At 52.2% G+C, this 26,601-nt stretch overlaps 9 protein-coding genes across 9 annotated transcripts; 5 read left to right on the plus strand and 4 right to left on the minus strand.

Moving 5' to 3' along the window:
• Window positions 1–2,603: 2,603 nt before the first annotated feature.
• On the plus strand, window positions 2,604–3,750 carry INS49_008597 (uncharacterized protein; the record flags this gene model as incomplete). The annotated part of the gene is made up of 3 exons (XM_043169337.1): window positions 2,604–2,790; window positions 2,958–3,566; window positions 3,668–3,750. The coding sequence occupies 3 exons, from the start codon at window positions 2,604–2,606 to the stop codon at window positions 3,748–3,750; spliced, it is 879 nt and encodes a 292-aa protein (XP_043027017.1).
• A 3,042-nt stretch (window positions 3,751–6,792) lies between these two features.
• INS49_008598 (uncharacterized protein) lies at window positions 6,793–8,287 on the plus strand (the record flags this gene model as incomplete). Its single annotated transcript, XM_043169338.1, has 2 exons — window positions 6,793–7,021; window positions 7,125–8,287. 2 exons carry the CDS (start codon window positions 6,793–6,795, stop codon window positions 8,285–8,287), a joined length of 1,392 nt encoding a protein of 463 aa, XP_043027018.1.
• A 226-nt stretch (window positions 8,288–8,513) lies between these two features.
• Window positions 8,514–9,792, minus strand: INS49_008599 (uncharacterized protein; the record flags this gene model as incomplete). Its single annotated transcript, XM_043169339.1, has 3 exons — window positions 8,514–9,040; window positions 9,101–9,297; window positions 9,368–9,792. 3 exons carry the CDS (start codon window positions 9,790–9,792, stop codon window positions 8,514–8,516), a joined length of 1,149 nt encoding a protein of 382 aa, XP_043027019.1.
• Window positions 9,793–10,512: 720 nt separating this feature from the next.
• INS49_008600 (uncharacterized protein) lies at window positions 10,513–11,328 on the plus strand (the record flags this gene model as incomplete). Its single annotated transcript, XM_043169340.1, has 2 exons — window positions 10,513–10,795; window positions 10,892–11,328. The coding sequence occupies 2 exons, from the start codon at window positions 10,513–10,515 to the stop codon at window positions 11,326–11,328; spliced, it is 720 nt and encodes a 239-aa protein (XP_043027020.1).
• A 379-nt stretch (window positions 11,329–11,707) lies between these two features.
• Window positions 11,708–12,964, minus strand: INS49_008601 (uncharacterized protein; the record flags this gene model as incomplete). The annotated part of the gene is made up of 1 exon (XM_043169341.1): window positions 11,708–12,964. One exon carries the CDS (start codon window positions 12,962–12,964, stop codon window positions 11,708–11,710), a length of 1,257 nt encoding a protein of 418 aa, XP_043027021.1.
• A 68-nt stretch (window positions 12,965–13,032) lies between these two features.
• Window positions 13,033–13,563, minus strand: INS49_008602 (uncharacterized protein; the record flags this gene model as incomplete). Its single annotated transcript, XM_043169342.1, has 1 exon — window positions 13,033–13,563. The coding sequence occupies one exon, from the start codon at window positions 13,561–13,563 to the stop codon at window positions 13,033–13,035; it is 531 nt and encodes a 176-aa protein (XP_043027022.1).
• A 1,788-nt stretch (window positions 13,564–15,351) lies between these two features.
• Window positions 15,352–16,863, plus strand: INS49_008603 (uncharacterized protein; the record flags this gene model as incomplete). Its single annotated transcript, XM_043169343.1, has 3 exons — window positions 15,352–15,424; window positions 15,505–16,436; window positions 16,519–16,863. 3 exons carry the CDS (start codon window positions 15,352–15,354, stop codon window positions 16,861–16,863), a joined length of 1,350 nt encoding a protein of 449 aa, XP_043027023.1.
• A 1,160-nt stretch (window positions 16,864–18,023) lies between these two features.
• On the minus strand, window positions 18,024–18,815 carry INS49_008604 (uncharacterized protein; the record flags this gene model as incomplete). Its single annotated transcript, XM_043169344.1, has 1 exon — window positions 18,024–18,815. One exon carries the CDS (start codon window positions 18,813–18,815, stop codon window positions 18,024–18,026), a length of 792 nt encoding a protein of 263 aa, XP_043027024.1.
• Window positions 18,816–20,469: 1,654 nt separating this feature from the next.
• INS49_008605 (uncharacterized protein) lies at window positions 20,470–23,748 on the plus strand (the record flags this gene model as incomplete). Its single annotated transcript, XM_043169345.1, has 4 exons — window positions 20,470–20,497; window positions 20,587–21,197; window positions 22,866–23,354; window positions 23,413–23,748. The coding sequence occupies 4 exons, from the start codon at window positions 20,470–20,472 to the stop codon at window positions 23,746–23,748; spliced, it is 1,464 nt and encodes a 487-aa protein (XP_043027025.1).
• Between the last annotated feature and the right edge of the window lie 2,853 nt (window positions 23,749–26,601).

Raw genomic sequence — 26,601 nt, forward strand, 5'->3', positions numbered from 1 at the left:
CAGCCCCTCTGGGGCCGAGCCCATAACAAGTTATAATATTTATATTAAATAATTAATATTAATATAATAAAAGCAAGTAATTATTAATAATAAAAACTTATTTAATTATATATTAATAATTATATTAAAATTAAAATTAATAATAAAAAATTAATAATACTTTAATTTTTTATTATAAAAATTTAACTTATTAATTAATATATTATTAATAAAATTTTAAATTTATTAATTAAATAACGCATTTTATTATATAAATTATTATTAATAATAATTATAATAAGTCTTAATTAAAAAATTTTTTAAATATATTTTTAAGTAATTATAATCTTTTTTAATTATTAAAAGCTTTTTTATAATATTTTTAAAAGTTTTTAATAAAGCATTTTTAATTATTAACGTTTTTATTTATAATTAATATATTAAAAAGCCTTATTTATAATACTTTTAAAAGCTTTTTATAAAGTATCCTTAAATGCTTATGCTTTTACTTATAATTAATACTTATAAAAAGCCTTTAAGTAATACCTTAAAAAAGCCTTTGTTTAACACCCTTAAAAAGCTCTTGCTTAATACTTTTAAAAAGCTTTTTTTTACAATTAATGCTTTTTAAAGCACTTATTTAATGCTTTTAAGCCCTTTAACCCTTTAAAAAACCCTTAAATATTTAATAAAACATAAAATACTTAAATATTTTAAAATATTAATAAATAATATTTTTTTAAATAATTTATATATTTAATTAATATGCTTAATTTTTATATTTTAAAATATTAATAAAAAAGTAACTTTTTTAATTAATTTAAAATTATTAAGGGAAGTAATTAAGATTTATTATTAATTTATTATATAAATAACTTAATTAAACCTTTAAAATATTTACCTTTTAATAAAAGTTAACTTATTTAATTAATAAATATAATGTTTTTTATAAAAAAAATATTTATTTTTTTTCATTAATATTATTTAATAAGATTTTAAATATAAATTACTTTAAAGTTAATAAAAGTTAATTTATTAAGTAATAATAATATTTAAACATTATTATTTATAAATAAATAATTTAAAAGCTAATTATTAATTTATAAACGTAATTTAAAAACGTTTTTCCCTTTCCTTTTACCTTATAATTAATTATTATAAAATTTATCTTAATAATAATAATAATAATAATAATAATAGCCTTAATAATAATAATAATGCTTGTTATTAAGTAAGAATAATGTTTATTATTAAGTAAAAATAACTTTATTATTAAATAAGAGTAATATTTATTATTAAGTAATAATATCCTTATTATTAAGTAAAAATAACGCTTATTATTAGCTATAAAAATAACGTTTAACATTAATTATAAAAAAAAGTTATTAAAATAATAAATATTTAATTAAAATATAATATTTAAATATTTTAAAGCTTTAAAGTATTAATAATTAAATAATTTAAATTAAATAATTTAAATATTTTCTTTAAATAATTATAAATATTTTAAAGTATTCCCTTAATAACTTAATAATTTATTTTTATTAACTTAATAAATAATTTAAGTGGCTTAAAGCAAATAATTTATAAAGGAAAGCATAATTTTAAAGCATATATATATATATATATATAAAAGATTATTAATGTAGGAATAATATATATAAGCATTATGTGCAGCATGCTTATGTAGTGGGTATGCTGCAGGCAATGTATAGATTTAAAAGTGCAAGGTTTAAACTAATCTTATTAATAATAGCTGCTAACCGGCGCTAGCTAGCTGCCAGCTAGCAGTTACGTGCCCTGCATACAGACCACCATAGCTAGCCTATAGCTAGACAAGGGAAGGCTGCAGCTTCGCTGCAACTTACCCTTTACACCATAGCCAAATTGATTACACACTATATTTAGCCATCACCATAACCTCACCATACATATAATACCCATTGACAAGTTAATCTTTATTTAAGTATGTTAAGATGGCTAGCAAGGGTTATTGCAGCAAATAAGGGATTGATTAGCATATGGCTTTATAATTAAGTAACCTTTAAATATTAATTAATTTGCTATGCAAGCTGGTATTAACTTTATTAATATGCATTAACCGCCAAGACCAAGAAAATAATGCGATTCATTAAAATCAAGTCAAGGGACCCCTTGCCAACGCTTTAAAAGTCACGAAAACATTTTTATGCAGGAAGCCCTGTATCTCTAACTTGTCACATATGGCACGTTACAATCTCAATTAGGTTCGACTACCGTTCTCAGAGGGCCCACCTATCACAGTTGGGTTCTTTAGCCGCGGGGAAATCGGTGAGAGTGTTGGCTGAGATGCTTATTGACGGACATGACACGAGAAAGTGGGCGGGCTTTGCCCCATAAATTTTACCACCAATGTTAAAAACCAGTGTAGAATATATATAAATTGCTCGCATAGCCCTCCCTCCGACCCGCGTTCCGGTTGCTCAGATTGAGAGCACTCCCATCCGTTCACTGGTGCTCAGTCTCTGCGCGAATCTGGAAATTTCTGTAAACCGGGTTGGAAATCTGTCACGAGCATTCTCTCCTAACTCCGAGTCACCAATCCGACAGCTCGGTCGCCGTGCAGGCCACACCGTCTCAGGAGAATGAGGTATTACGGTCTAGCCAGAGCTCTGCTCTTCCAGGTTCTCCTCTGCAATGTCCTCGCTGCCAATATCAGGAGCATCTTCCTGTTCAAGGACGTGCTGAAGTCCAACACCGCAGCCATCAAGAGTTCTGGCTTCAACAGTCTCATCATCTTTGGTGTTGGTGTGATCGATAATGGCGACATCAGTAAGAAACCCCAGGAGAACATCTCCATTTTCTGAACGAGCCGTCCCAAAAGACTTGGCCGGGGCACAGCTTGCGAAGAAGACCATGAGCAAGTTGTGCACCGTGCCTATTGTGCTCCATGGGAAAATCTCTCCCCTGATAGTATAGCTGATTCGATATCCCATTAGTGTACTACTCAAACACCCCAGGAAGCTCGGATGTCCTGATCGCATCCAACGGTGCCTACGTCGGCGGCACAGCGCTGTCCGACAAGGTGAAATCCTTCAAGACGGGCACGACGGGCGTCAACCGGGTCGAGATCTCGATGAACTCGCAGCACATCAAGGAGCTGGTGGCCAGCCCGGGCACCGGGTCCTCGACGAGGCTGTACCGCAACTTCGCGGCGCTCAAGACCGCCTGGGGCCTCGACGCCGTCAACAACGACGACGAGTCCATCTACGACGTCTCCAGCACCGTCGCCTTCGGCCGCATGCTCGGCAACATCGGGTACAAGTACACCATCGCCCCCTACACCAACTCGGGCTTCTGGAACTCGGTGCGGTCACAGCTCAACAGCGGCCTCGCGGAGCCGAACCTGCTCCTGGACAGGGTGTACCTGCAGTGCTACGACGGCGGGGCGGGCAATGACCCCGTCGGCTGGCAGAGTACCTTGAGCATGAAGGTCGTGCCGCTCCTCTGGGTCATCAACGACTCCAAGCCGTCCTTCGGCGTGACGCCCGCCCAGGCTCAGTCCCGGTTCAGCGGTTGGCAGTCGCGGAGTGCGCTCGGGGGAGGAGGTAAGCACCTTTTGTTCTTTTACGGATCCCCGTCTTTCGTGTGGAATGTTCCAGAATGCAACACTTTAGGCTCCGTAGCAGGTGACTAACAAGTACGACAGGATACTGGAACGATTACGACGTAGAGAAGAAGGGCTCGTCGTATACGGACTATGGTAACGCCCTGAAGACCGTTTTTCCTTGAGGGGGCCAGTGTGACATATTTGTTATTGGCACGGACAGGACCGACGATCGTTTTAGTTGAACCTCATTGGTTTGAGCCAAACGTCCAGGTAGCCATGAATACAAGTTCGGTACGGCCTCTGACAGGGCTATTGCAGGAGGAAGCGCTCCGGAATCCACCGCTGTACTTCATTTCTAGGTCCCTACCAGGGGGAGGGGGGGGCTTTGTATGGGTCACGCAATGCAATCATGTTTTGAGATCTAAACAAAATTTTGAAATTACAATGCAATACTAGCAAAATACTATCAAAATACTATCAGAAATAAATTATGTCAAGGCTTTAAATCATGTCAATATTGACTTCATGTTAAAATTAATCTTATGTCATCCAATGTTAGTATAAATCTTTGCCAAGAGCTTTAGTTTAAATTATTAATTCCAAACTTATTTTTATTTTTAAAAATCTCCATAGTTATATAAATCCTTTCATAGTAAATAAACAAGCTAGTAAAAAATAAATAAATAGTTAAGTTAGGGACGAGGAAAAAAAAGCTCTTTTTTTAATCTCCCATATTAAGAATTAACATCATATCACAGCATGTCAAGAATGACTACATGTTAGTAACATGTAAATAATGCAAGGCACACAAAAAAACATACTGTCAGAACCTTGACAGTATGTCACTATTATGTCACTATTCTATTGACTTGGTCGCAGCACCTAAACAAAACCCCCCCTCCCCCCTGGTAGGTCTTGCTAAATGATGAACCGTCTGAGGCGGACACATGAAGTTAACCGCTTGTTGAACGACGCTATACACACAACTACAGCCTTTGTGTTAGCGTCGACTTGACGAGTCTAAATCGTCACTGCTAGCTACCATGTACCCGGCTCGTCTTCTGGCCAAGGGACTGCTAGTAAGATAGTTCTGGCTAGACTTTTCTAAAAATATAAGTGTCTACGACCTTGTTCTCGGATTCAATTGGGGCTGTTTTGAGCTTTGGTGGGGTCGGATCTCGAGAACCTAATTCAGTAGCATAGGAAGCAAAATGAAATGAGCATTCTCAGATGGAGCCAAGGAAACTAGTTTTATTAAAATCGCTGCCCAGTCACCCTACCCTCGACCGTCTGTGATACTCTAGAGCCTCAAGATGCTCCCTTAGCCGGCGAGGTTAAACTCTGGCCCAGCCCATCCTGTTCCTTGGTAAACAAACTCAAACTCTGATGTCCGCGCTGGCTGGATGCAAGCCGACTGCTCGGATGACGTCGGTGATGATACGGAGCGAGGAGACTAAAGGGGTAGCAATGAATGAAGATTTATATTTAGAAGAGATTGAGGAACGAGTGATTGTGCTTGATGAGTAGCCTTGATTAACCTAGAGGAGATTAACCTAGAGGGGATTATCCCAGAGGAGATTATCCCAGAGGAGAGAGGAGGTCATCCCATAGGAGGTTATCCCACAGGAGGTTATCCCACCAAAAGGTATGGAGCCCATACTATGGAATTCATATTGGTATCCTCTAGTAGGCTATATAGTAGATAACAATTCCTTACTCCTCTGTCTTCTGCTTCTTGATGTACCTATTCATGGGCCCTGTCTTTGACTGCTTGCCATTAGCTTTTTTGCTACCCACTGCTCTGCCACTGCCGGCGTCAGCATGATCTGCGTCCCTATAATCATCGCTCTGGTGAGATTCTTGTATAGGTAATGTTATCTTTGCTCAAGACACTATCTCAACGCATTCTGTGTGCTGCGTCCACGGTCCAAATGGATCCAGACCGAGGAAGCTTGTCCGGTTGATCTCTGATCAAGTTCTTAAGTACGAAACCGGGCGTTGGAACGTAATGTCTCCATTTCGCCAAGATGATGGATTTCCTAGGCATGAACAACACAGACTGAGTGAAAGTCAGGCCAAGCCAAAGCTCCCGCATACCGGCCACGCTCGGCTCGCCTAAAAGCATGGTACTGCTTGTTTCTTCTTGGAAAGTGGCCTCGGTCCCATTGATTCTGCTGTTTATCATATCATTGTGCGTTACAGATGGAGCTTCCAAGAAGACAATGACAGGGGCTCTTAATGTACAGACAGGGAGAGGAAGTATTCACCGACTTGGTGTCATGATTTTGCCAGATAGGAACCGATGGACACGTTTTGTCTGGACAAACATAATAGATATCTCCGAGCACGGTCATGTGCCGCAACCAATGATTCGGGCAAAATTGATTAACAATATTCTCACCCTTCTTACATGATTGTCAGCCAGCCTCCCAGGAGTTACGCACACCTCGCTTAGGTCAGACATGTCGCAGATTCCAGCACTGCCCTGAACTCAGAGCTGAACGGGAGAAAAAAGCCCCCGACATGGCCGTCATCGATGCGTCCCGGTGCTACCACCAATCGCTCGATATCACGGCAGCAAAAGGCCGCAGGACCCACACTGCAGTGGCTGAGCAGCTCTGGCCGGGGTCTCGGTTGGCCTGCCGAGCAACGTCTTTCTGCACGCCAAGCAGAGGCAGATTGCAGACGATCTCTTTCCTCGCGTGTACCCTAAGCCCACGCACCTCGCCCGGTGCTTGCGCGAGCATCTGCAGGAGCGACACTCAACAGTTACACAAATAGCTCTCCCGCACCTCCTCCAACGTGCCGCTTGGCGTGGCTTGGCCCCCCCCCCCAAGAACCCGCTGCCACGCTGCGGGACGGTCGAACGGGAACCCAGTGTTTTTCCCTGCTGCGGGCTGTTCTGGACGTTCCTTACTATGGGGACGGGGCTCGATGAGTTCAGCTTGACAAGGGGGGTTGGATGGACATGATGTCGCTCGGGAAGCCAGAAAAGGCGAGCCTGCATTCCCGTGAGTGGGCAGGGACAGAAAACATGCTGGTACAAGTAACCAAATGAACGCCCCACGGGAACCTCTTCCTAAAAATTAAGCTTCTTTCAACCCCATTCCAGGCACAACGGCATGTTCATGCGCTGAAGAGCTGGGAGGCCTGTCAGTAATAATAGTTCGAGACTCTATTGAACTTGCTCGTCAGGGCTGTGGCATGTGCTTTGCTCTGCCAGGATGCTGCCGTCGGGACTCTCGTGGGCGGCCTTCGCCTCGCTCGTGCTCGGCGTGAGCTGTGCCAACGACTTCGTGACCAACAACGCGGGCTCGAGGTCGTTCCCCTCACAGTTTGGTGCCGGCAGGAGGACCACGATATACTGGACCAACCAACAGGGCTTTATAGCTGGGATATATGTGCACGGTAGTGGTCAGAGTGACAACTCTGCTGATGCCAACTGGGTATTAGGTCGGTCAACTTATTTACTCAAGTCACTTGCACACTCACCTCCCCCTACTCGCACATGATCAGCACAGCAAGGACGAGAAACTTACACGAGGCCCTTTCACAGCTCCAAACTGCCCAGAAGACTCGGACAGTACCTGTGAAGCCCATGACAACACGGGCTCCACCCAGTTCTACGTCAACGAGACAGCCTTGCCCCTCGGGTCCGGGTACCGGCTGCGTCTCCTGTGGACCACCTCCAAGAGATACGAAGACATCGACGACGACACGGAGGAGGTAGAGTCCAGCGAGTTCAGCGTCGTGCCAGCCGAGGACATCCCAGAGCCGGACCACCCGTCCCACGGGCTGGGCCCCGCCGAGCAGGCGGGCATCTCGATCGCAGTGATCGTCGTGGTGATTTTCCTGGTTCTGGTAGTATGGTTCAGGTGGAGGAGGGCGAAGAAGAGAAGAGAGAGGAGGGAGAGGCACATGAGGGATGCGCAGGACAAGGAAAAGGGCGGCTGGTACGAGAGGTGGACAGCCGGGAAGCCCAAGGACGTAGAAGAGAGCTGGACCGCCTCCAATCTGCCGACTAAGCCCACCCCCGCGGTGGCCACCGCCGGCGCCACCGCCGGCGCCGGGATCCGCAAGGCCAGCAAGACCGGCAGCGACGGGCAGCCATACCTCGACGACAAGGCCGAGATGCCCACCGACGGCGGGAACCGGCACGAGATCGACTCGTTCGGGACCAGCGCGGCACGGAACAAGACCGAGCTGGACGGCACGAGCGCGCCGCGCGGCGGTCCGGCCGCCGTCGAGCTACCCGCGGAGCCGGTGAGCGGGCAGACCTCATCGTCGTCGTCGTCGCAGTCCCGGTCGCAGTCGCGGACGGCGAGCACGGCGACGTCGGGGACGACGTTCGAGTACAACCCCAGCCCGTCGTACGCGCTGCAGTCGCCGGCCTCGCCGCACTCGGAAGCCGGCCAGGTGTCACCGGTCTCGGAGGGCGTCGGGACCTATAACTCTCTGGCTGGTTCGGTGTCACCGGTGACTCCTATCACGAGGAAGCCCGTGGGTGGAACGGTGAATTCCATCCCGGAGCAGCAGCAGCAGCAGCAGCTACACGGCGATGCTGGGAGACAGGACATGTTGACGGTGGATACGGCTGATGGGGCCCCGAAGAGGGGAAAGACTGCGATGCTGAGGAAAGAAAAGTCTCGGATCTGGAAAATGCTCGGTGGAGGGTCGACGAAGGGGAAGCTGAACCCATCGGGGAGTGCCAACGTTTGATAGGCACGAATTTGATATACCCTGCGCGCCATTGGCAGCAGTCGCCAGCGAATAAGGACTTATTCGCTTCTTTATATTGGTTGGATATAGCCTTCCCACCATGAAGCAGGGCCAGTCTGTATCTAGATGACTTGACCTTTTGTCTTCACACACCAAATCCCTTGCTTTTCAAAATCCAGTCACCAAGAACGCCCGATACCATGCCATTCCCTTGTCTATATCACTCTCACTTCTCCAGAGCTGAAGGGGGAAGGGTAGCCACCTTCTCCTTGAACAGCTTGTCAGCACCGGCCCAGACTGGGTCATTCCGCCAGTCGTTCAGCTTGAGCAGGTGAGGCAGCAAGTCATTGCTGAACGCCTCGGAAGCCTCGCGCGGCAGCAGCGATGGCAAGTGGTCAATGCTGATGACCGACAGAGGAGGGCCCTGCTCCAGCGAGTGAACGGGGACGGTGGGCTTGTCGAAGGTCGTAGCAATGCTGTAGATTGGCACGGGGTTGAAGGGGTTGGTGGTGTCGGCGGAGACGTCGCAGACGACGGACAGCTTGCGGTCAGCACCAGCCGCGTTGAGAGACTCGGTGTTGACGAAGTGGGGGATCTTGGAAGCCAGGTAGATGCAGTTGATGAAGACATCGCTGTCGGTGATCTCCTTGAAAGGGCCGCCCTTGGCTGTCTCTGCCATGTCCCACTTGAGGATGTTCTCCTCGGGCACACCTGCGCGGAGGCACATGTCCACTGCTCCCTTGCCGCAGCGACCTAGGAGAATAACGAGGTTAGTGACGTTTTCGACGTTCAGAATAGCAAACAATAACTCACCCAGTGCGCCAATGACGATGACCCGGGGCAGGCGGCCGACCTTCTTCTGTCCATCCGCCAGCTCCTTCTTGACATTTGCAATGAGCTCATTCTCATTGGGGTATGAGGAAACGCTGTGCAAGGGCTCGGATGGGTTGGTCAACTGCCATGCCCAGTTCTCCAGGGCAAGCGCAGCTCCGGCGAAACCAGCGTGGTATCTGCGTCGCGAACAAAATCAGCATTGATTTCCCACAGTAAGATTTTGAAGCAGCGCCGTGTATGTCGTACCCAAAAGCGGCAACACGCCTCCCCGTCTTGGGGTCCGCCAGGAACTCCAGGTCCAGTAGGGTACCACCGCCGCGGGGGAAGCGCGCCAGGACCTGGTCCCAGTTCTCCTGGCCCTTGTAGCAGTGGGCGAACTGGACGTGGACGTGCTTGAGGGGGAAGGTCTCCTCGCGCAGCTCCTTGAGGCCGACGATGATGTGGTCGGCAGGCGCGTCGACCCACGACTCCTCCTCGACGATCTTGGCGCCGACCTTCTCGAACTCGGCGTCGTCGAAGATGCGCGTGGTGCCGGACTTGACGCCGCTGCCCTTCTCGACGTGGACCTCGTAGCCGGCGTCGATGAGGGCCTTCGCGGTCGTGGGCGTCAGGGCGGAGCGGTGCTCGAGAGGCTTGGTCTCGGCGCGAAGGTGGAGGACGGTGGGCGCCATGTTGAGCTGTCTGGGGGTGTATTTGCCGGACTGCTGAAGCTGGGGTCTTGTCTTGGGGGCTGTCCTCTGTTGGTCCAGTCAATTGAACGAATTGAAGGATGGAGAAATAAAATTGAGGGTTTGACTCACCAGAAAAGAGCTTATGTACGAAGTTGATCGAATGTTGTTGACCTTGATTGAGTCATCCCATCAACGCAGACAGGTACGTAGCACAGCACCTTTGCAACCCCTCCAGCTGGGCATGACACCAGACGAGGGGCAGAGTTTTACTCCACACAGGGCCCCGTTGATCGGAGCCCTGGAAGGGACCCCTGGATCTTGCGAATGGTAGCGTTCCTGAATTCGCTAATGAGCCTTCAATTCCCTTGGCAGCGAGTTGCCGTTCAGGGGTCGCCTGCATGTGCTTCTTTCAACCAGGCCCAGCCCCTCAATTTCACCGCTTCGAGCTCAATTGAGCTCCAGGAAGCTTCCCGCCCCCGTCCAATCTCATGACGGTCGCAAAGCGCTTGCTTGCATTTCCACCCCGTGAGTTGTCACTCATTACCCACTGGAGCCTCCCCCCCCGGCGACAGATCGTGACGCTTGCCATCTGTTCGAACGGGGCCATCTAAACCCAAAAAGAGTCAGAAGTCAAACTCAACGGCCAACGGCGGCTCACTTACACCGTATAGCATAAAGTATAGCTGCTCCACCTCGTCTCGCTCACTCCCACAATTCGCCATGGGCTTCTTGGACGGCTGGGACTCGGCCTCGGTGATCAGCCGCAAGTCTCACCAGTCGAAGCACCACGGATCGTCGAGCAAGCGTCGCAGCAAGTCGGGGTCCGTCTTTCTTCGGCCGAAGTCGAGGTCGAGGTCCCGCTCTAGGTCCCCGGGGGCCCGCTCCATCGCCGCGTCCATCTTCGGCGGCGACGACGACAGGCACCGCCACTCCCGGCACGAGAGCAACCGGGGCTCCTTCTTCGGGCTGCCCAATGCCTCGACCAGGAGCTTTTTCGGCTTCGGTATGTGTACAGCAAACCCCTCCCCCTAACCACCAGCTCAAGTATACATACAAAGATCGCCATGACCTGCTAACACGCAACCCCCTTGCCCCACAGACAAGCACCGCTCCTCGACCTCGTCCTACCGCCGCTCCCCGCGGCCCAACTTCCTCACCCGCGCCTACAAGCAGCTCAAGCGCCTGCTGCGGGACCTGGTCTACTACGCCAAGCGCCACCCGGTCAAGGTCTTCACCCTCGTCGTCCTGCCCCTCCTCACCGGCGGCGCCCTGACCGCCCTCCTCGCCCGCTTCGGCCTGCGCCTGCCGCCCAGCATCGAGAGGATGCTCGGCGTCGGCGCGCGCGCCATGAGCGGCGGCGGCGTGGGGCTCGTGGGTGAGGCCGTGAGGATGGCGAGCGGCATGGGTGGGGATGGCAGGGTCAGCCTCGAGAGGGGCCACGACGGCGGGCTGCAGTGGGAGAGGAGGAGCTGGGAGAGGGATTCTCATGGTGGATGGGGTGACGGGCTGATGAAGTCGGTCAGGGACTGGTTTTGACCGGCAGCCAATGTTGGTCATCCCAAGGGTCACCTCAAGGGTCCAGGGGTGCGGCGCCTTGAATGAGATTCATGAAGAAACGACTTGACGACATTTTGTTGAGACAGGCCAGACTATGGGTGGCATTTTGTCTTTTGATACCTATACACTCCAAAAAGCAGAATTAATTGTGGCGTGGCATGTAATTAGAGGCAAGACGTGAGAAATATAGGAATGGGAAATCAATACTATTCGCAGACGCCTTTCTATGGAGTCCAGTCTAACAGAACAGATAATAATAATTAATACAGGCCGACCCAAGAGACTATCCACAAGCTCCCTAGACATGGACACGTGCACGCGAAACAGAAGGCCCAGGGTATCGTGGAAGAAGACTCGTTCATTTGCTGCCCTTTTTCTTGCGGCCAGTGCCACCGCCCACGGGTTTTCGTTTAGGAGACGATGTAGCTGACGAGGCCTTTTTTGATCGCGTCACAGGCCGAGGCGGCGGTGTAGGTTCACGCTCCTCCTCGACAATTATCTGGTCTCGAGCGCTCGAAGGCCCGACGTTTGAGCTCCCAATGCGCACGCCCGCGCCCACTTCATCGCTGGTGTCGTCCTCATCATCGCTGTCTTCACTCTCGGTGTCATCAGGACTGATCTGCTTGGACTGGCGCCGAGCAGCATTGCCTGCGCGCAGAGGATCCAAGTATGGTGAAGAGCCGGAGAAATTACGAGGACCAGCTGTACTACCAGCATGATAAGGAGCTTGCGGGCCTGAGGTCATGTATCTGAAAGGGTCATGTGCCGAGGGTATTGACGATGTGGATGCGGATGTGCCATACTGTGGCGTCCATGATTCTTCGTGAGGCAGTGGACCACGGGATGAGCGATGCCGTAAGGAGGGATCGGATGAATGTCTCGGGTTCGAGGGCGAGCTTGATGGCTGGACGTAAGAATACTGGAAAGGGGAAGAGCTGAGTTCGCGGTCGGATGCCCTTCCAGAAGATCTGCGAGATTCACGAGAATCGGCGGTTCCTGGACGGGACGACGGCGGGTGAGCGAACCAGCCAACCGGCGGTTGAAGCCTCCCCTCCTGTGTTCTCTCAAATGTCCCCGGCGAAGGATGATGAGGTAATGTGTCATCAGGCGCAACAAGAGCTCGGTTCTCCTTTTGTGATATTGGCCCCAGCTGCGACAATGGCACAGCGTACCGCTGCTCCTTCTTCTTCTTGCTCCCGCCAGATTCGGCCTGCATGCGCTTGCGCCGTTGTTCCAAAGCTGCCAGCTCCTTCTTGTTCAGTTTGACCTCCTGTTTGCCTTTTGCTTGTGCTCGCCGTATTCGTCGCAATGCAGATTCCACCAAGGCATTTTCTTTTTCTTGTAGAGCAAGCTGTTTTTCGCTCCCGGCGTCAAGTTCCGAGTCTTGGTCCGAGTCAGAAGTGTCGTCGTCTTCATCTGGTTGTTCGTAGGCTCTCCTGCGCGACCGCACCATGCTCTCGCCCATATCTACTCCCGTAAAACGAAGCGGATCGCTTGCAAAACGTCTCCCCGAAGCCAGACCAACTCCTTGTGTATCAGTATCGTCACCAGTCCCCAGCTCTTCCACCACTCTCTGACCATTACCCCACATACTCTGCCCGTAGCCAGCAGCCATGTAGTCCCTCTCTCGCCTCGATGGTCTTCCCCATTGGGGCGCACGTTTGGGAGCTCGCGGCCGACCGCCTAGACCGCCTCCCCGGAAAAAGCCTCCTCCAGGGGCTTATCCATGATTGCTGCGTGGCCAAGAATGACCACACCGCTGGCACCAATGAGCCACATGATGGTGCTGAAGGGCGAAGAAATCAGGCCGATCGGGATGGCAATGACGTACAGACCGGTGTACAGCTGGGAGGTGGTGAGGCGGGTCTGGCCGATCTCGAGGTCCTGGCCGTTGAGCTTGCCGATGAGAAACATGCCGAGGACGACGAAGATGATGTCAAAAAGAAGCCAGGGGTTGGTGAGCAGAGCATAGATGCAGAGCATGGCAAAGACCACGGCATAGTTGCTGGAGAAGTGACCGAGGTTGTAGTTGACACGAGACTGGGCTTCGGCGAAGTTCTCAGGCTTGGACAGCCGCTTGAAGTCGAAGAACTCAGAGAGAGGCCGGAGATTCGCGAATCGGCTGGACAGGGAGGAAGAACGGATGCTGTTAAATCGGTCTCCCAGTTGGAGACGGCTCGTCAGAGCGTCAATGGGGATCTGGATGCGTGCCATGTTTGGCTTCGGCTGGGTGTCCTTTGCTACAATTGTAGGCGTCACGATTTCGCGCGGTCAATCGGGTCAACAATGGGTTGATCTGGATGACCAAGGCAGGTTTGGACGTCGTTGGCAGCCGTTGGCGCAGAGTAAGGGAGCGGAGGCAGAGGCGCGTTCCAGGGGCCTCTGTTTGTCGACAAGCGACGGGGTCGACGTCCTCGAGTCCACTAAGGAGAGAAAGCGGGGAAAGCTAAGAAGAGAGAGTGTGCGGCAGTCTGGGAGACCTTATAGAGGTGAATGAATAGTCGGTGTGACTTGGTGATGATGATGAACAAGCAGGGCAGGAAGGTGCAGCTGAAGTCTGTCTGCAGAGTGGTAATGTACTGCCGTAAGAAGCGCCTACAACTGCAAGAGAGGCCCGGCACGATACGTGGCCCCTGTAAGCAAATGTTTGGATCCTGCCCGAAACAAGGAACCTGGCCTGGCCTCCTGAATCCCAGTCTTACGCTAAAACAAAAAAAGACAGGGGGGCAGGGAGGGAGGCAGAGAGGAGGCAGCAGCAATCACGTGCCAAAGAGGACTCTCCCCCTTCTGCTGGAGCGTTGTGCCTCTCTGCAATTCGTGTTCAGGAATGCATCCTAACATCGTAGTTGACAGATATGATTTCTTCTCTAGGCAGTGACTCCCTTCAGCCATGCTGGACCCTCTGCTTAGCCGCTGTAAGCATTCAGGCAGACATGCTTCTTTGGGTTGCCAGCACCCTTTCTCACCTCGCATACCGCACACACTAGATGCAACCTGCATAATATTGCACCCATAGCTTGAAGTTGGCACTGCCGGGTCTGTTCCCATTCGATGGCAAGACCCTGTTTTAGGCAGTCTACATACCTACAAGGCACAGCACAATAAGCTGCCACCTGGCCTAAGGCCGATACGCCACTGAGGATGCATAAGCTCTTGGACAGTGTCTTCGGAAATCTACAGGTGCCTAGCTGCCTGGATACGCGAGTAGATACAGTGAGGACATGTGGCTGAGTTGAAGGTCTGGATACTCCATTCACAATTGCATTGCTGGCTCACTCAGGGGCTCACGGACAAGTTATGTGCTTTACTGGGGGACAGCCCTTTACAGTACAGTACAGCCCCTGCTTCCTAAATTATACCATTTACAGCCTCTTTTCTTGACTATATTGTAGGCTCAACACATATATAGGGCTCTCGGATGACATTCTGGGCTTCTTCGCTTTGTCAACCTGGGGCCACAATCAAAGAAACTAGACCGGCACCGGCTCATGCAAACGGCTACCTAATTTGTTAGTGACAGGACAACCAACCCCTTGAAGGATTGACTTGCAGTCCCATACCTGCTTATTTCTACGTAATCAAGCACGTAAGACATGTATATTTCCGGATAGTAGCCAGGTAACACTATGTACCAACATGATATGACCCTATTAGGAACGCCGGGGAATCGTGGAAGAAGCCAACCCTTTGCTCTTCACAAGAGTCAGTGGTTGATGTTCAGGGTCCTCGGTGGAGAAGTTGTACCCCGGCTAGGCCCTGCCCTGGGCTAGAAGCTTGTGTGACACCAACCAAAGACGAACAAGTGCAGGGGGGTTCGGCTCGGCACTGCTTCAGACCAGAAAAAAGGTCCTATAGATTAGTACTGTGTACAGATCGCAGCTACTGATTCCAAATTTACTCCTTTCAGAGCCCATTGGCGCCAACACCAACATTTTCTAGGATTTGTTGGAGCCCAACCTCCTTGGAAAAAGCCATCAGTCAACGCCACATCGATATGCAATCATGAAGTTGTCTGTGTTCTCCCTGAGCCTTTTGGCTCTTCTGACGCCTCTGGCCGCGGCCTGGTCAAAGGAGGGTACGTACATATCCGCAGACATGACAACCGTTCGCCAACCATGCCACCGCATAGCTGATCATTAACTCTTCTTCAACCAGATCGTGAGATCTTCCGTCTGCGTGACGAGATCGCCACCTTCGAAGGCCCGGAAGTGAGCTTCTACGACTTCCTCGGCGTCGCCCCCTCGGCCACCCAAGATGATATCAACAAAGCCTACCGCAAGAAGTCTCGCTCCCTCCACCCCGACAAGGTCAAGCAGCAGCTCACCGCCGAGCGAACCAAGGCCAAGAAGGACAAGAAGAACAAGAAGCCCGGCGTGAACGTCGCCAAGCCCCCCTCGCAGTCTGAGATCAAGGCCGCCATCAAGACCGCTTCCGACCGTCAAGCCCGCCTGTCCATCGTCGCCAACATCCTCAAGGGCTCCGGCCGTGCTCGCTACGACCACTTCGTGTCCAATGGCTTCCCCACGTGGAAGGGCACCAACTACTACTACGACCGGTACCGCCCCGGCCTCGGCACGGTCATGTTCGGCGTCTTCCTCGCCCTCGGCGGTGCGCACTACATCGCCCTGTACATGGGCTGGAAGCGCCAGCGCGAGTTCGTCGAGCGTTACATCAAGTTTGCGCGGCACGCGGCGTGGGGCGACAACCTCGGGATCCCCGCCGTCGACGTCGGCGCCGGCGGTGCACCGGTCGGGACCGCCGCGCCGCCCCCGGGCCCCGCCGACGAGCAGCCGGAGCAGGCCATGCCCACCAACCGCAAGATGAGGCGCATGCAGGAGCGCGAGGCCAAGAAGGGCAATCCTCAGGAAGGGGCCAAGCGCGGTGGTCGTCGAGCTCCCCCCCGCGCCAGCTCCGCCTCTGGCACCGCTACCCCTACCGCCGCTGCCACTGCTGGTTCCGCTGGTCCCCAGGGCGCCAAGAAGCGTGTCGTTGCGGAGAACGGCAAGGTCCTGGTTGTTGACTCTCTCGGTGACGTGTACCTCGAGCAGGAGGACGAGGATGGCAACGTGGAGGAATTCTTGCTTGACGTAGGTTCTTGACCCCCGCCCCTGCCCCCCATCTTGACCTTTCCAGACCCAATGATGTGAGCTATTGCTGACCAAACTGCAGCCCAACGAGATCCCCAAGCCCACCATTCGCGACACCGCCCTCGTGCGTATGCCCATCTGGTTCTATGGCCGCACCGCTGGCCGTTTCCTCTCCAAGAACCAGGACGGCGACGAGGACTACGAGGAGGTTGAGGAGGAGGGCACCGACTTTAAGGAAGTCGGCTCCGCCGAGACTGACTCCTCGTCCGGCGCCGGCGGCAAGCGAACCCCCAGCACTGGCTCTGTGGACGATGATTTCGAGCTGCTTGATAAGTCGGTCGAGGACGTCTCCGCTCCCAAGGCAACCGGCAGCCAGCCTCAGGCCAAGTCTGGAAAGAGCAGCAAGCGCAAGTCGAAAAAGAGATGAATGAGTCGCTTCCTGCTCTTCTCAGCAAACGCAGGGCACTTGACCGTCTTTCGTCGTGAAGAGGCTTTTGGCTGGCGGCGTTTTGGTTGGCTTTTTCGTAATGTTTATGAGAGAGAGGGAGAGCAAAACAGACAGGAGAGAGGGGCTGTATGTGGGCTCTGGTTGCCTCGCAGAGTCCGCTGTGGTATTGTTGGTGATGTGATCGGACCACACTGCGTCGGTTCGTTCGAAAGCAAAGTTGGATGTACATTCTTGTTGCTTGAATGGATAGAAGGCAACATGGAGGATGCGTATGGTCTGGCGGAGAAGCCCCCCCTCGCACGTTTAGACACCTGCATGCATAACAGAAGCCTTGCCGCGCACTTCCGTCCGCTGCTCGCGAATTGTCATGTTGGAACGCAGTTCGCACCCGTCACACTCAGTTCATCTTAGTGCACATCGTTTCATAGTCTTGGACCCAAGCCCCGAGACAACTGGGAGATCCTGCGAAGCTGTATGGATGCGTTCAGCTTTGCCAGCTCTCAGCAACACCCATGCCAGAACGGAGGTTATCCAATAGCAGGCTTTTCCACGGAACCAGCTCGCACAAAGAGACTGTCCTCTAGGAGATTATCCTAGAGGAGAGAGGTCATCCCACAGTATATTATTCCACAGTAGGTTATCCCACAGTAGATTATCCTACAGGAGGTTGTCCCATGGGAGGTTATCCGACAACATCGAGAATGTCCTACAAGAGTTGTCTTCGCCCGCTCGAAAGTCCTCTTTCTGCACCTGACTTCTCTACCAACGATGTCCCTTTGCTATAAGTCATGTCCAATGGGGCGGTCAAGGGACTGGCTGCTCTCAAAGGTACAACTCTGTCCTGCTGATAACGATCATGGGAGACGGGGGTAAAAGAATGACTAATCCCTAATAAGAAAACATAACCCTTGACGCCGTCTCCCTTGAGGGTAGTTGTAAGTGTGCTATGAATGCATGCTAACGCCCTCTTCAGTATCAAGTATGCGCAAACGCAGTCTTTCGGATATCATTGTGCTGTGCCATGCCATATCTGTCCCAAGAAAAGGGAAAACAATCATTGTGGAATCCTCGCGCCCGGGCGGAGTCAGACAACCCGATCACCCAGACGTCGAAACAAAAGAAGTATGCCTCCCATTTCCTTACAGCATCTCCTCATCGTCGCCCCAGCCGCCGACGACAGAGCCGTACTGATTCTCCATCCACTGCTGCCTCTCGTAATCCAGCACCCCACCGGTCGACTGATACACAGGGTCGGTGGCGATCTTGTACTCCGCGACCCCCCTGCCCGCGGAAGCACCGTACTCCTTCTTGGCAAGCTGCTCGTAACCGCTCTGCATGTACGGCTCCATGTAGTGCTGCGCGTGGGCGACCCACCTGCCGTCGCCTGACTGCATAGACGCGGGCGAGCTGCCGAACGTGGTCCCAGTGTCGGTGCCGTCCAGGCTCATGACGGTCTCGTCGGCAGGGGCGTGTTGGAGCTGCTGCTGCTGCTGCTGGTGCTCGAACCGCCTCTGGGCGAGCATCTCCTCCTGCTCGACGGTGGTGTTGCTCCAGGTCAAGGAAGGGTTGTCCGCCGGGTTGCTGGGAGGGCAGATGGTCCACAGCTGGATCAGCCGCGCCTTCTGGGCGTCCGCCGCGTTGCGGAACAGCTCGACCTGCGGGAGGGAAAGAGCCGACGTGTCCACGCCGTGGTTGCGGAGGAGCAGCTCGAGGTCCTGCAGGTCCGACCGTGGGGGCTCCGAGGATGGTCGCTGCATAGGCTCATCCTGCTGGACCTGGGGCTGCTGCTGTTGGGCCGTGATGTGTGCGCTATGGTTGTAGTGCTGGGAGATGTAGACGATCTTATCTTCCTGGGGAGGGGTTGGTGGCGGTTTGGAGGTGAGAGTGAGGTTCTTAGAGAAGAGCGAGGCTAGATCGTCCTGAACCGCCATGTCGGGCTGGCTATGGAAGATCATTGCGTTCTGAGAGAAGGGTCAGCGGTGTTATTCAGGTATGTGGAGGGACTTTGTGCCTGCAGCACTGCCTGCGTGCCGCTGGATCAGACAAAAGGCCTCGCAGAGTACGGTGAGTTCTGACAATGTGATGTCTTTGTTCTTCCCCCCTCCGATTTTTCTGAAGTTCCTCAAGGTCTAGACCTCAAAAACAACGCAAGAAGCAGTCCTTTTGGTTTGCAAGTAGAGAACAGCAGGTCGCAGGATGTCTTGACCGTGTGTGCTCGAAGCCGAGCCGCTCTGGTGAGACAACGTGGATTATATTGGGCTGGCTAAACTATGTACTTGGTGTACTCGAGAGCTGAAAAAAATGGCAATAATAGACTTGCGAAAGGGTGAGTCTGGAGACTCCAGCTACTGAGTGTAGGAAAGGGGGTTTGTCCGAAGGGTCGGCCTCGTGGGTTGGCCGAGGGGGAAGTGAATCACGGTTGTCAGATGACGACGGATCGCGCGGGGTGTTCGGTCACTGCACGAAGCAGCCGAGGAAACAGCGAGTGGTGGCTCTTTCAAGTCGGGGAGGCTTGGTTGACGTTGATGGAATACAAAGGCTACAAGACAGCAAGGAGGTGAAAAGAGTCAAGAGGCAAGAACTGTCTGCTATTTGCGTTTTTCCTGTCATTCATTTCATACACGGTCGAGGTGGTCAAGCCTGGAATGAAATGAGGGGCAGCGTCAGTCCAGATGGTCCGAATTCAAGGGGGGAAGGGGTACAAAATCCGGGATGACGCCAATCATCGCTCTGGAATGCAAGGTCCGGACCCGTTTCTGGGCAAGCCTCGATGGGCGGCCTGGCACATTTAGGCCTTCAGGCTTCAAACAGACCCAGATCCCCTTTGTGATGGCCATCCCGGTTGGGCCGTTTCCCTCGCCCAAAACACACTCACATCACAGAAGAGTCATGGCCGCATGGCAGCCGCCTTCAACCGCTTGTGAAACAGGCCTACCATCAATAGACGCATGTGTTGCTTGTCCAATAACGCCATGACACGAAACGAGGTGGGAACTGCAGCTGGGGAGGACTCTCGAGTCTTCCGAGATATGGCCGCCTCATTCCTCTCTGTCAGTCTTTGTTGGAAATGAAGTCTGGCCCGCCGGCTGTAGTACTAGCTTGGTTCTTGATGAATCCTTGGCAAACTTATTATAAGATGTTGGGCCATTTACCAGCAGACAGGAACTGTTTCGGGTCAACGACGCGGTGTGAAGGCGATGACGCCGGACCTTGCGAACAGGCATCACAAGCCAACTGGAGGGGTCAATCTCCAGATTAGGTTGGGCTGCCTCTGCGATGTAGTCTAGTCCAATACCGTGGAGCCCGCTATCGCGCGACATGCCTGTGACTGTTCTCAAGAGCGGAAGCCACGTTTCCAACGCCACAGATGACGTCTACCCCTGCCTATCTAGTGACTGTACTGTCCTGTATGCAGCTGGCCGTATGCCGGTCAGTTGAACAGCTCGACTTTCTTTCTTTGTCCACGAGGGACATGTGAGCTGGTGGCCAACTACAGATTCCTATTATCTCTACCTCTCGGGCTTTTTTCGACATTTATTCCTGCACAAATTGTGTTCCTAGTAACATCACCTCTCACCGTTCAAGATGGCCACCGGACCGCCACCGAACTACTGTCAGTCCGCCCGCCCTGGAGCCTGACTTGTGCTCTGTCCAGGGATGGAGCAACAGCAAGAATCACCCGACAGCTAACACGCCCCATAGACGCCATCCTTGAAATCCAAGAGTCCGCAAACACTCAGCAAGTCAGAGATGCCTACAAACGGGCCGCTCTCAAGACCCACCCGGACCGCGTCCCAGCCGACTCTCCGGAGCGGCCCTCGCGCACCCGCAAGTTCCAGCTCGTGAACGACGCCTACTACACTCTATCCGACCCCACAAGGCGCAGGGAATACGACAGCCAGCGAAAGTTCTACGGCGGCGGCGCCTCGACCTCCGCCGGCGCTGACCCCTTCGGCGAAACAGGCAACGCGAGTGACACCGGCGCCGGGCAGTCTGCCTACAACTGGGCGTGGAACTTCTTCACCCAGCAGGCGGGGAATCAGCAGCAGCAGCAGCAGGCAGGGCAGGCACAGCAGGAAGCCGAGAACGCGCAGTTTGGCGATGTCTTCGAGGAGATGCTACGCGAGCAGGGCATGGCGGAGCCGAACGGAACTGCCAACAACCGGTTCTGGGGCTTGTTGGGAGGCGCGAGTGGTGGCGCCCTCGGTTTCATCGTCGCCAACGTCCCAGGTCTCCTGGCGGGTGCGGTAGCTGGGAACAGGCTGGGTGCGATCCGCGATACACAAGGAAAGAGCGTGTACGCTGTTTTCCAGGTGAGTGGCAGATCCTCAATGCCTTTTTATGGTGGCAAATATGGTTGTCATTTGGATGGCCACGTCCGAGAAATTCTAGCTTCGAGATGACATCGGCTCACTTATTTGCCATGCCTCACTGTTCCGTTGACATAAATTTGGCTGTGGCCACGTTGCTGACTTTTTTAATCTGCAGGAGCTTCCACAAGGTGATAGAGCCAGACTGCTCAGCCAGTTGGCTGCCAGGGTATTCAGTCATGCCGTTGGGGTCTGAGGTGTGAAAAGTCCTGGGTGACATACCCTTAGGACATGGAAAGCACGGCGTTAGGGACGGAGCGTGGTACAGGTCTCGGTAATTAAGGCCAGGAGGCTAATCTGCAGTTTTGAGCTCGGAAAAACATACTTGCAACAATTTCCCAGAGCATTATCAAAAGTGCCGCAACCATACACTACAGCCAGGCCATTACAAGGCGACTCGGCGAGCCGAATGACTACTGGAACACGAAGCCTGTCGTATTATGGATGCCATTTGAAGCCTGGTTTTGGCTAGCTTCTCCGAGCACTCAATAACCACGATGGCTCAGGTAAGACTGATCTGATACCTGGAGGCTAGCCATTTTCCAGGAAGGAAGAACCACCTGTCTGTTCGCGAAGCATCAACGCTTCAGAGGAGACCTTCTTCTTACCCCTGCATGGATTATCCTTCACAATGCTCTCTTGCGCTAACACATGCACTGGATTCCGCTACCAGAGAGCGTATTATGCGGTGGGAGCAATTGTACCTTCGAGTCTTACTTATCTACATCATTTCCCACAATACACCAGTGAAGTGGAACCGGGGGGGGGGGGAGAGGTTGGCAGGCCGAGGGGTCCAAACTGAACCCATACACAAACAATCTTGGAATCAGTCGTTGTATATAGCTTGAGATGGTATACAGTGGAAACCGGGCATTTCTGCCTCATACCAATCATATCTTTGATACTTCATCAATAGGGTACCCGAATTGCTGGGCCGTTTGCCCAAACCGGTAATAGCACCTAACTGTGAGATAAATTGAATGAAAGAAGCTTTCCCCATGCTTCTGGTCTATTAGAGCTTGGTACCAACCTGCCTCACGGCGGGCCAGATTCATATGTCGCTGAGATTCTACGATTACTCCGGAAAGTTATCACTCGACCGAAGTTGCCTTCACTTTCAGGCTGAGAGTCAGACTGCTGCAATCCAAAACCAGCCTGTCAAGTCAGGGGTGAATCAACATGGCCTGAACGCTAACCAAAGTGGGTAGCTCTGATGAGCTCCCGCATGGCCGCGGGGCAAGCACTGCCTGGCCTGCTTCCATCAACATCGCCAGCTTTCTTTCTTTCTTTGCTTGCGCCAGCTACCACAAATCCAGACCTTCATTCTACCGCAGGCAAGATGTCATCCTCAGTAAACATCGAGTCCTCTGATCAATTCAGAGGACTGCTCAAGAGCTCCAAGATCGTCATCGCAGACTGTAAGCTCGCCCCGACCGTCCACGCGCAGCGCCACCAGAGCTCCGAACATATGGAGTGCCGGCTTAGGATTCGGAGCCTTTTGAAAGCAGGATGAGAAGCTGACCAGCCATTTCAACAGTCTATGCGGATTGGTGCGGACCATGTAAAGCGATCGCCCCCCTCTACGAGCAACTGGCTGCTCGGATATCTAAGCCTGGTGTCGTCACCTTCGTCAAGGTGAACACGGAGAAGCAGAAGGACATCGCCGCCGCCTACCGAGTCTCGAGCATCCCCACATTCATCATGTTCCGCGACGGCAACAAGATCGACGAAGTCAAGGGCGCAGACCCGACGAAGCTACAGTCTATCATCGAGAAGCTGACCTCTGAGATCCAGAGCGTCGCCAGCGGTAGCGGCTCTGCCGGCAGCAGCAGCGGGGGCGGAAACTCAGCCCTCGGCTGGCGGGGCGCTGAGCTCCCCAGGGGCTACTTAGACGTAACGGATCAGGTTGAGGTACAGAGGGCCGAGCTCCTGAACTTCGACGAGGAATTTGGCAGTGTGCGCACGCTTCTCGACTCGTCGAAGCCAGGCAGTCTGAGCGGTGACAAGAAGACAGAGAAGGACTGGGTCGTCAGCGATACTGACGAGCAACTGCTGCTCTTCGTGCCATTCATGTCCATGCTGAAGCTGCACACCCTCCAGGTAAGCCTACAAATCTTGGACACTTGTTTGCGCCAAGACTAACCTCGACACTGTCTAGATCACTTCCGCTGCCGATGAAGACGAGGATGTCGACCGACCCAAGGTCATTAAGCTCTTCACAAACAGACCACACAATCTTGGTTTCGACGACGCTGAGGGCGAGACCCCTACTCAGCTGATCGAGCTCGGCGAGAAGGACTGGAACGCCGAGGGAACGGCCAACATCCCACTGCGTTTCGTCAAATTCCAGAACATCAACAGCTTGGTGTTATTCGTCGAATCCGGGGACGGCGACGGCGAGAAGACGCGCATCGACCGCATCAGGCTGATTGGTGAGACGGGCGAGAAACGGGACATGGGCAAGCTGGAAAAGATAGGAGACGATGGTGCTTGAAAAGGCCGTCCTTCTGAGAACCCCATCCCCTACGCGTCACAGGGTGAAGCGACTAGGCGAGGCTCCTTACAAGGGGTCTTATACGCAGAGCAGATCTGATGATAGGGGAGGATACCCATCGCAAGGCGCTGTTGATGACGTATGATGGCAGCGTAGGAGAGCGTGACGAAAACGCGTTCCACATTTGGGTTATTGCGGAAGACTACGCAGTGTTTGACACCTGCGCCTAGGGACAAGAACACGGCAGATGTCAAGGTGGCATAAAGTACCCGAAAGAAGATAGACAGACCACAGACGCTTCAGGAAACCTGCAAGATGGAGCTGTCCAGCATGCGACCGTGATAAGCGTTAGGTGACATGCATCAACATCAAGTTGCGCCAAACCCTTGCGACCTTGCTGGGCAATGCGACTTGCCACGAGTCCACGAGAAACCATTGACAGTCCCGTCCATTATCCCAGATTCCAACAGCACGATCTCGTATTTCGAGAATTAGGGCAGTTCAAGATTCAATAGAGCCTTGACGATCCTCATATGAGCTAAATGAAGCAAAAACAATCGGGGGGAAGGGTTTTGATATGTCCGACCTCCAACCACCACCCAGATCTACCGCCCGAAGGCGCAAACTTCTGGAGTGGACAAATCGGTTGAAGTAGCCGGATGCAATTAGGTTGATCTAGGGCACAACTTGACGCACGATTAACATCCATAGAGAATTGAGGATCCGAGCAACAAGGGGAAACTTGAAAGTTGGCCAGCCGCACAAAGAACAAGAGGAGAGAGGGAAAAGCGCAGCTTCGCGCGCCCAGAGCGAAGTTTTATGGTGTCGCGACTGGGAGTGGGGTCCAAGCCGACGGGTCTAGCCCAAAATGGACTAGTGGCCGGAGTGTTGAAGATCTTTGCTCCGTGCGCTTTTGCTGCTTCTCGGGTTGCTGCCAAGTGAGGGAGAGAAACCTGACTGACTCTGTGTAACCCGAGATCAGACTGTCGACTGACTCCGAGTCTCGTCCAGGGCCATTATTAGGAAAGCCAGAGGATAGCTCCATGATCGTCGAGCTGCAGCGTGGTACTGAACGGCCAATTTTTCAATTTAAATCCCTGTCGATATCGAATGCTTGGACTCTTCTCGTCATGTACTCCCCCCCGCGGCGCAGGACTGCCGATATTGCACACACAACGCCGCCTCCTCTTGCCTCAAGGCCAAGCTATCGGCGAGCACAACTCTCTCTCAACGGGTACGCAAGCATCCCACGTCTGCTTTAATCTATCAGGCCTCGGAGTCCTTCCGAGTTTCTCGCCAATAGTCCAGCACTACGGGCCCGGTCAAACCTGAGGTGGCTTGCATGTCATACCGCTCCTTCGCGAGGGCGATTGACGAATGTGGCCTAGCCCTGGGCTTCGTAATGCTCAGTCAACGGAGAAATGCCCCAAGAGGCCTCATCGACTAAGAATCCCACCTCCGCCCATTGTTATCTCACCGGATGCTCATTTCCTCAGCAATCAACTTGCTCAAGCACATCTTGACCATTCCTCGGACGCCGTCGACCTGCACCCAAGCGCGTCACCTGCCCAGTTGTTATATTGAGGTTCAGGCATTGCTGCCACACGCTGCGCTGACATCTCAGCGCGATGGCTTCTATGGCTGGCTTCGCTACCGGCCTCTGCTTCTTATCCTCAATTTCCGTCTCATGCCCGCCTTCGGCAGTGTCTAGCTGACGATTCAGATCGGCGCCAAGCCTCGGACTATGAGAGTCTAGTGTAATGACAGGTCGGTGACGCTTTGTGCTAGTATCGACGACATGAGCCAGCGTCGCAATACTAGCGACTTGGAGAACCCTGCAATCCGGTTGTGCCATTCTCGCTAATGCCCCCCACCGACCACCGCTACCCAGTATCCCTCTGGCCGTGGAGGCAAGGGAGCCTCCCGCGCAGCCAGCACAACCTGGCGCAATGCCATGTCTCCTGGCTTGGAAAGAGCCGAGTCTTGCGGGCTTCCAGCACTGTCGGATGGATATAACCTCGCACTTATGCTCAAGCATGCAGCCAACCCTGGTCCAATTCTACCAAATTCCGTCCAAGGGGCCGTCGATCGAAGCTTGCTTGGCTTTCGGACGTCTACCAGCGCCCTGCGACCAGCACATGCCGTTGTTAAAACTCCGAACATGGGCACGCGTTCGGACGAACCACCTTGCCTCTAGGTGTTGACCCTAGGATCGCTGTTCGAGATCCGATCAAGGACCTCGGACAGCGGGCTGGGACTGCCGTGACGAATCCCCGATGCTATCACATGGCAGTCCCACAGTGTGGGACTGCCGCACATCCCACTGCCATATCGTGTAGTTCCTTGGGGCGCAAGTGCGAATGACCACTATGTACAATCCTGCAATATCTTGCAAATCCACCTCATTTAGTCGATGGCGCACTCGCACCCCTGTCCATGCCTGTCAAGAAGCAGGCTTGCCCTTGACCCATGCGACCCCATGCTCCACTGCACACACAAGCGGGCGACTGCGGTGTGGCAGACACCCCTATGCGGAAGCTTTTGTCTCCAGTCACCCAATCCATCGGCGACGGGCAAAGCAAAGGTTACCGCACTCTGGTGGCATGTTTGCTAACTCGTTTCTGCTAACTTGCCGATATTCATGCAAGTCCGGCTACGCGGATTGCATGTTTGGTGTGCTATGCTCTATGTCAAGTGACAACGGTCGGACCCATAATCTGCCAATATCGAGGAGCAGGGCTACAGCCAATATTTCATATCTCTTGCTTTCGTGTACTATACCCTGGTCCTCACCGACTGTATTCGATCATAATGCAGAACAAAAAAGACTCTACTGATAATTGCGACTCATGC

This window comes from Diaporthe citri (assembly GCF_014595645.1).
Source record: "Diaporthe citri strain NFHF-8-4 chromosome Unknown scaffold_3, whole genome shotgun sequence".
NCBI classification, from domain to species: Eukaryota; Fungi; Ascomycota; class Sordariomycetes; order Diaporthales; family Diaporthaceae; genus Diaporthe; species Diaporthe citri.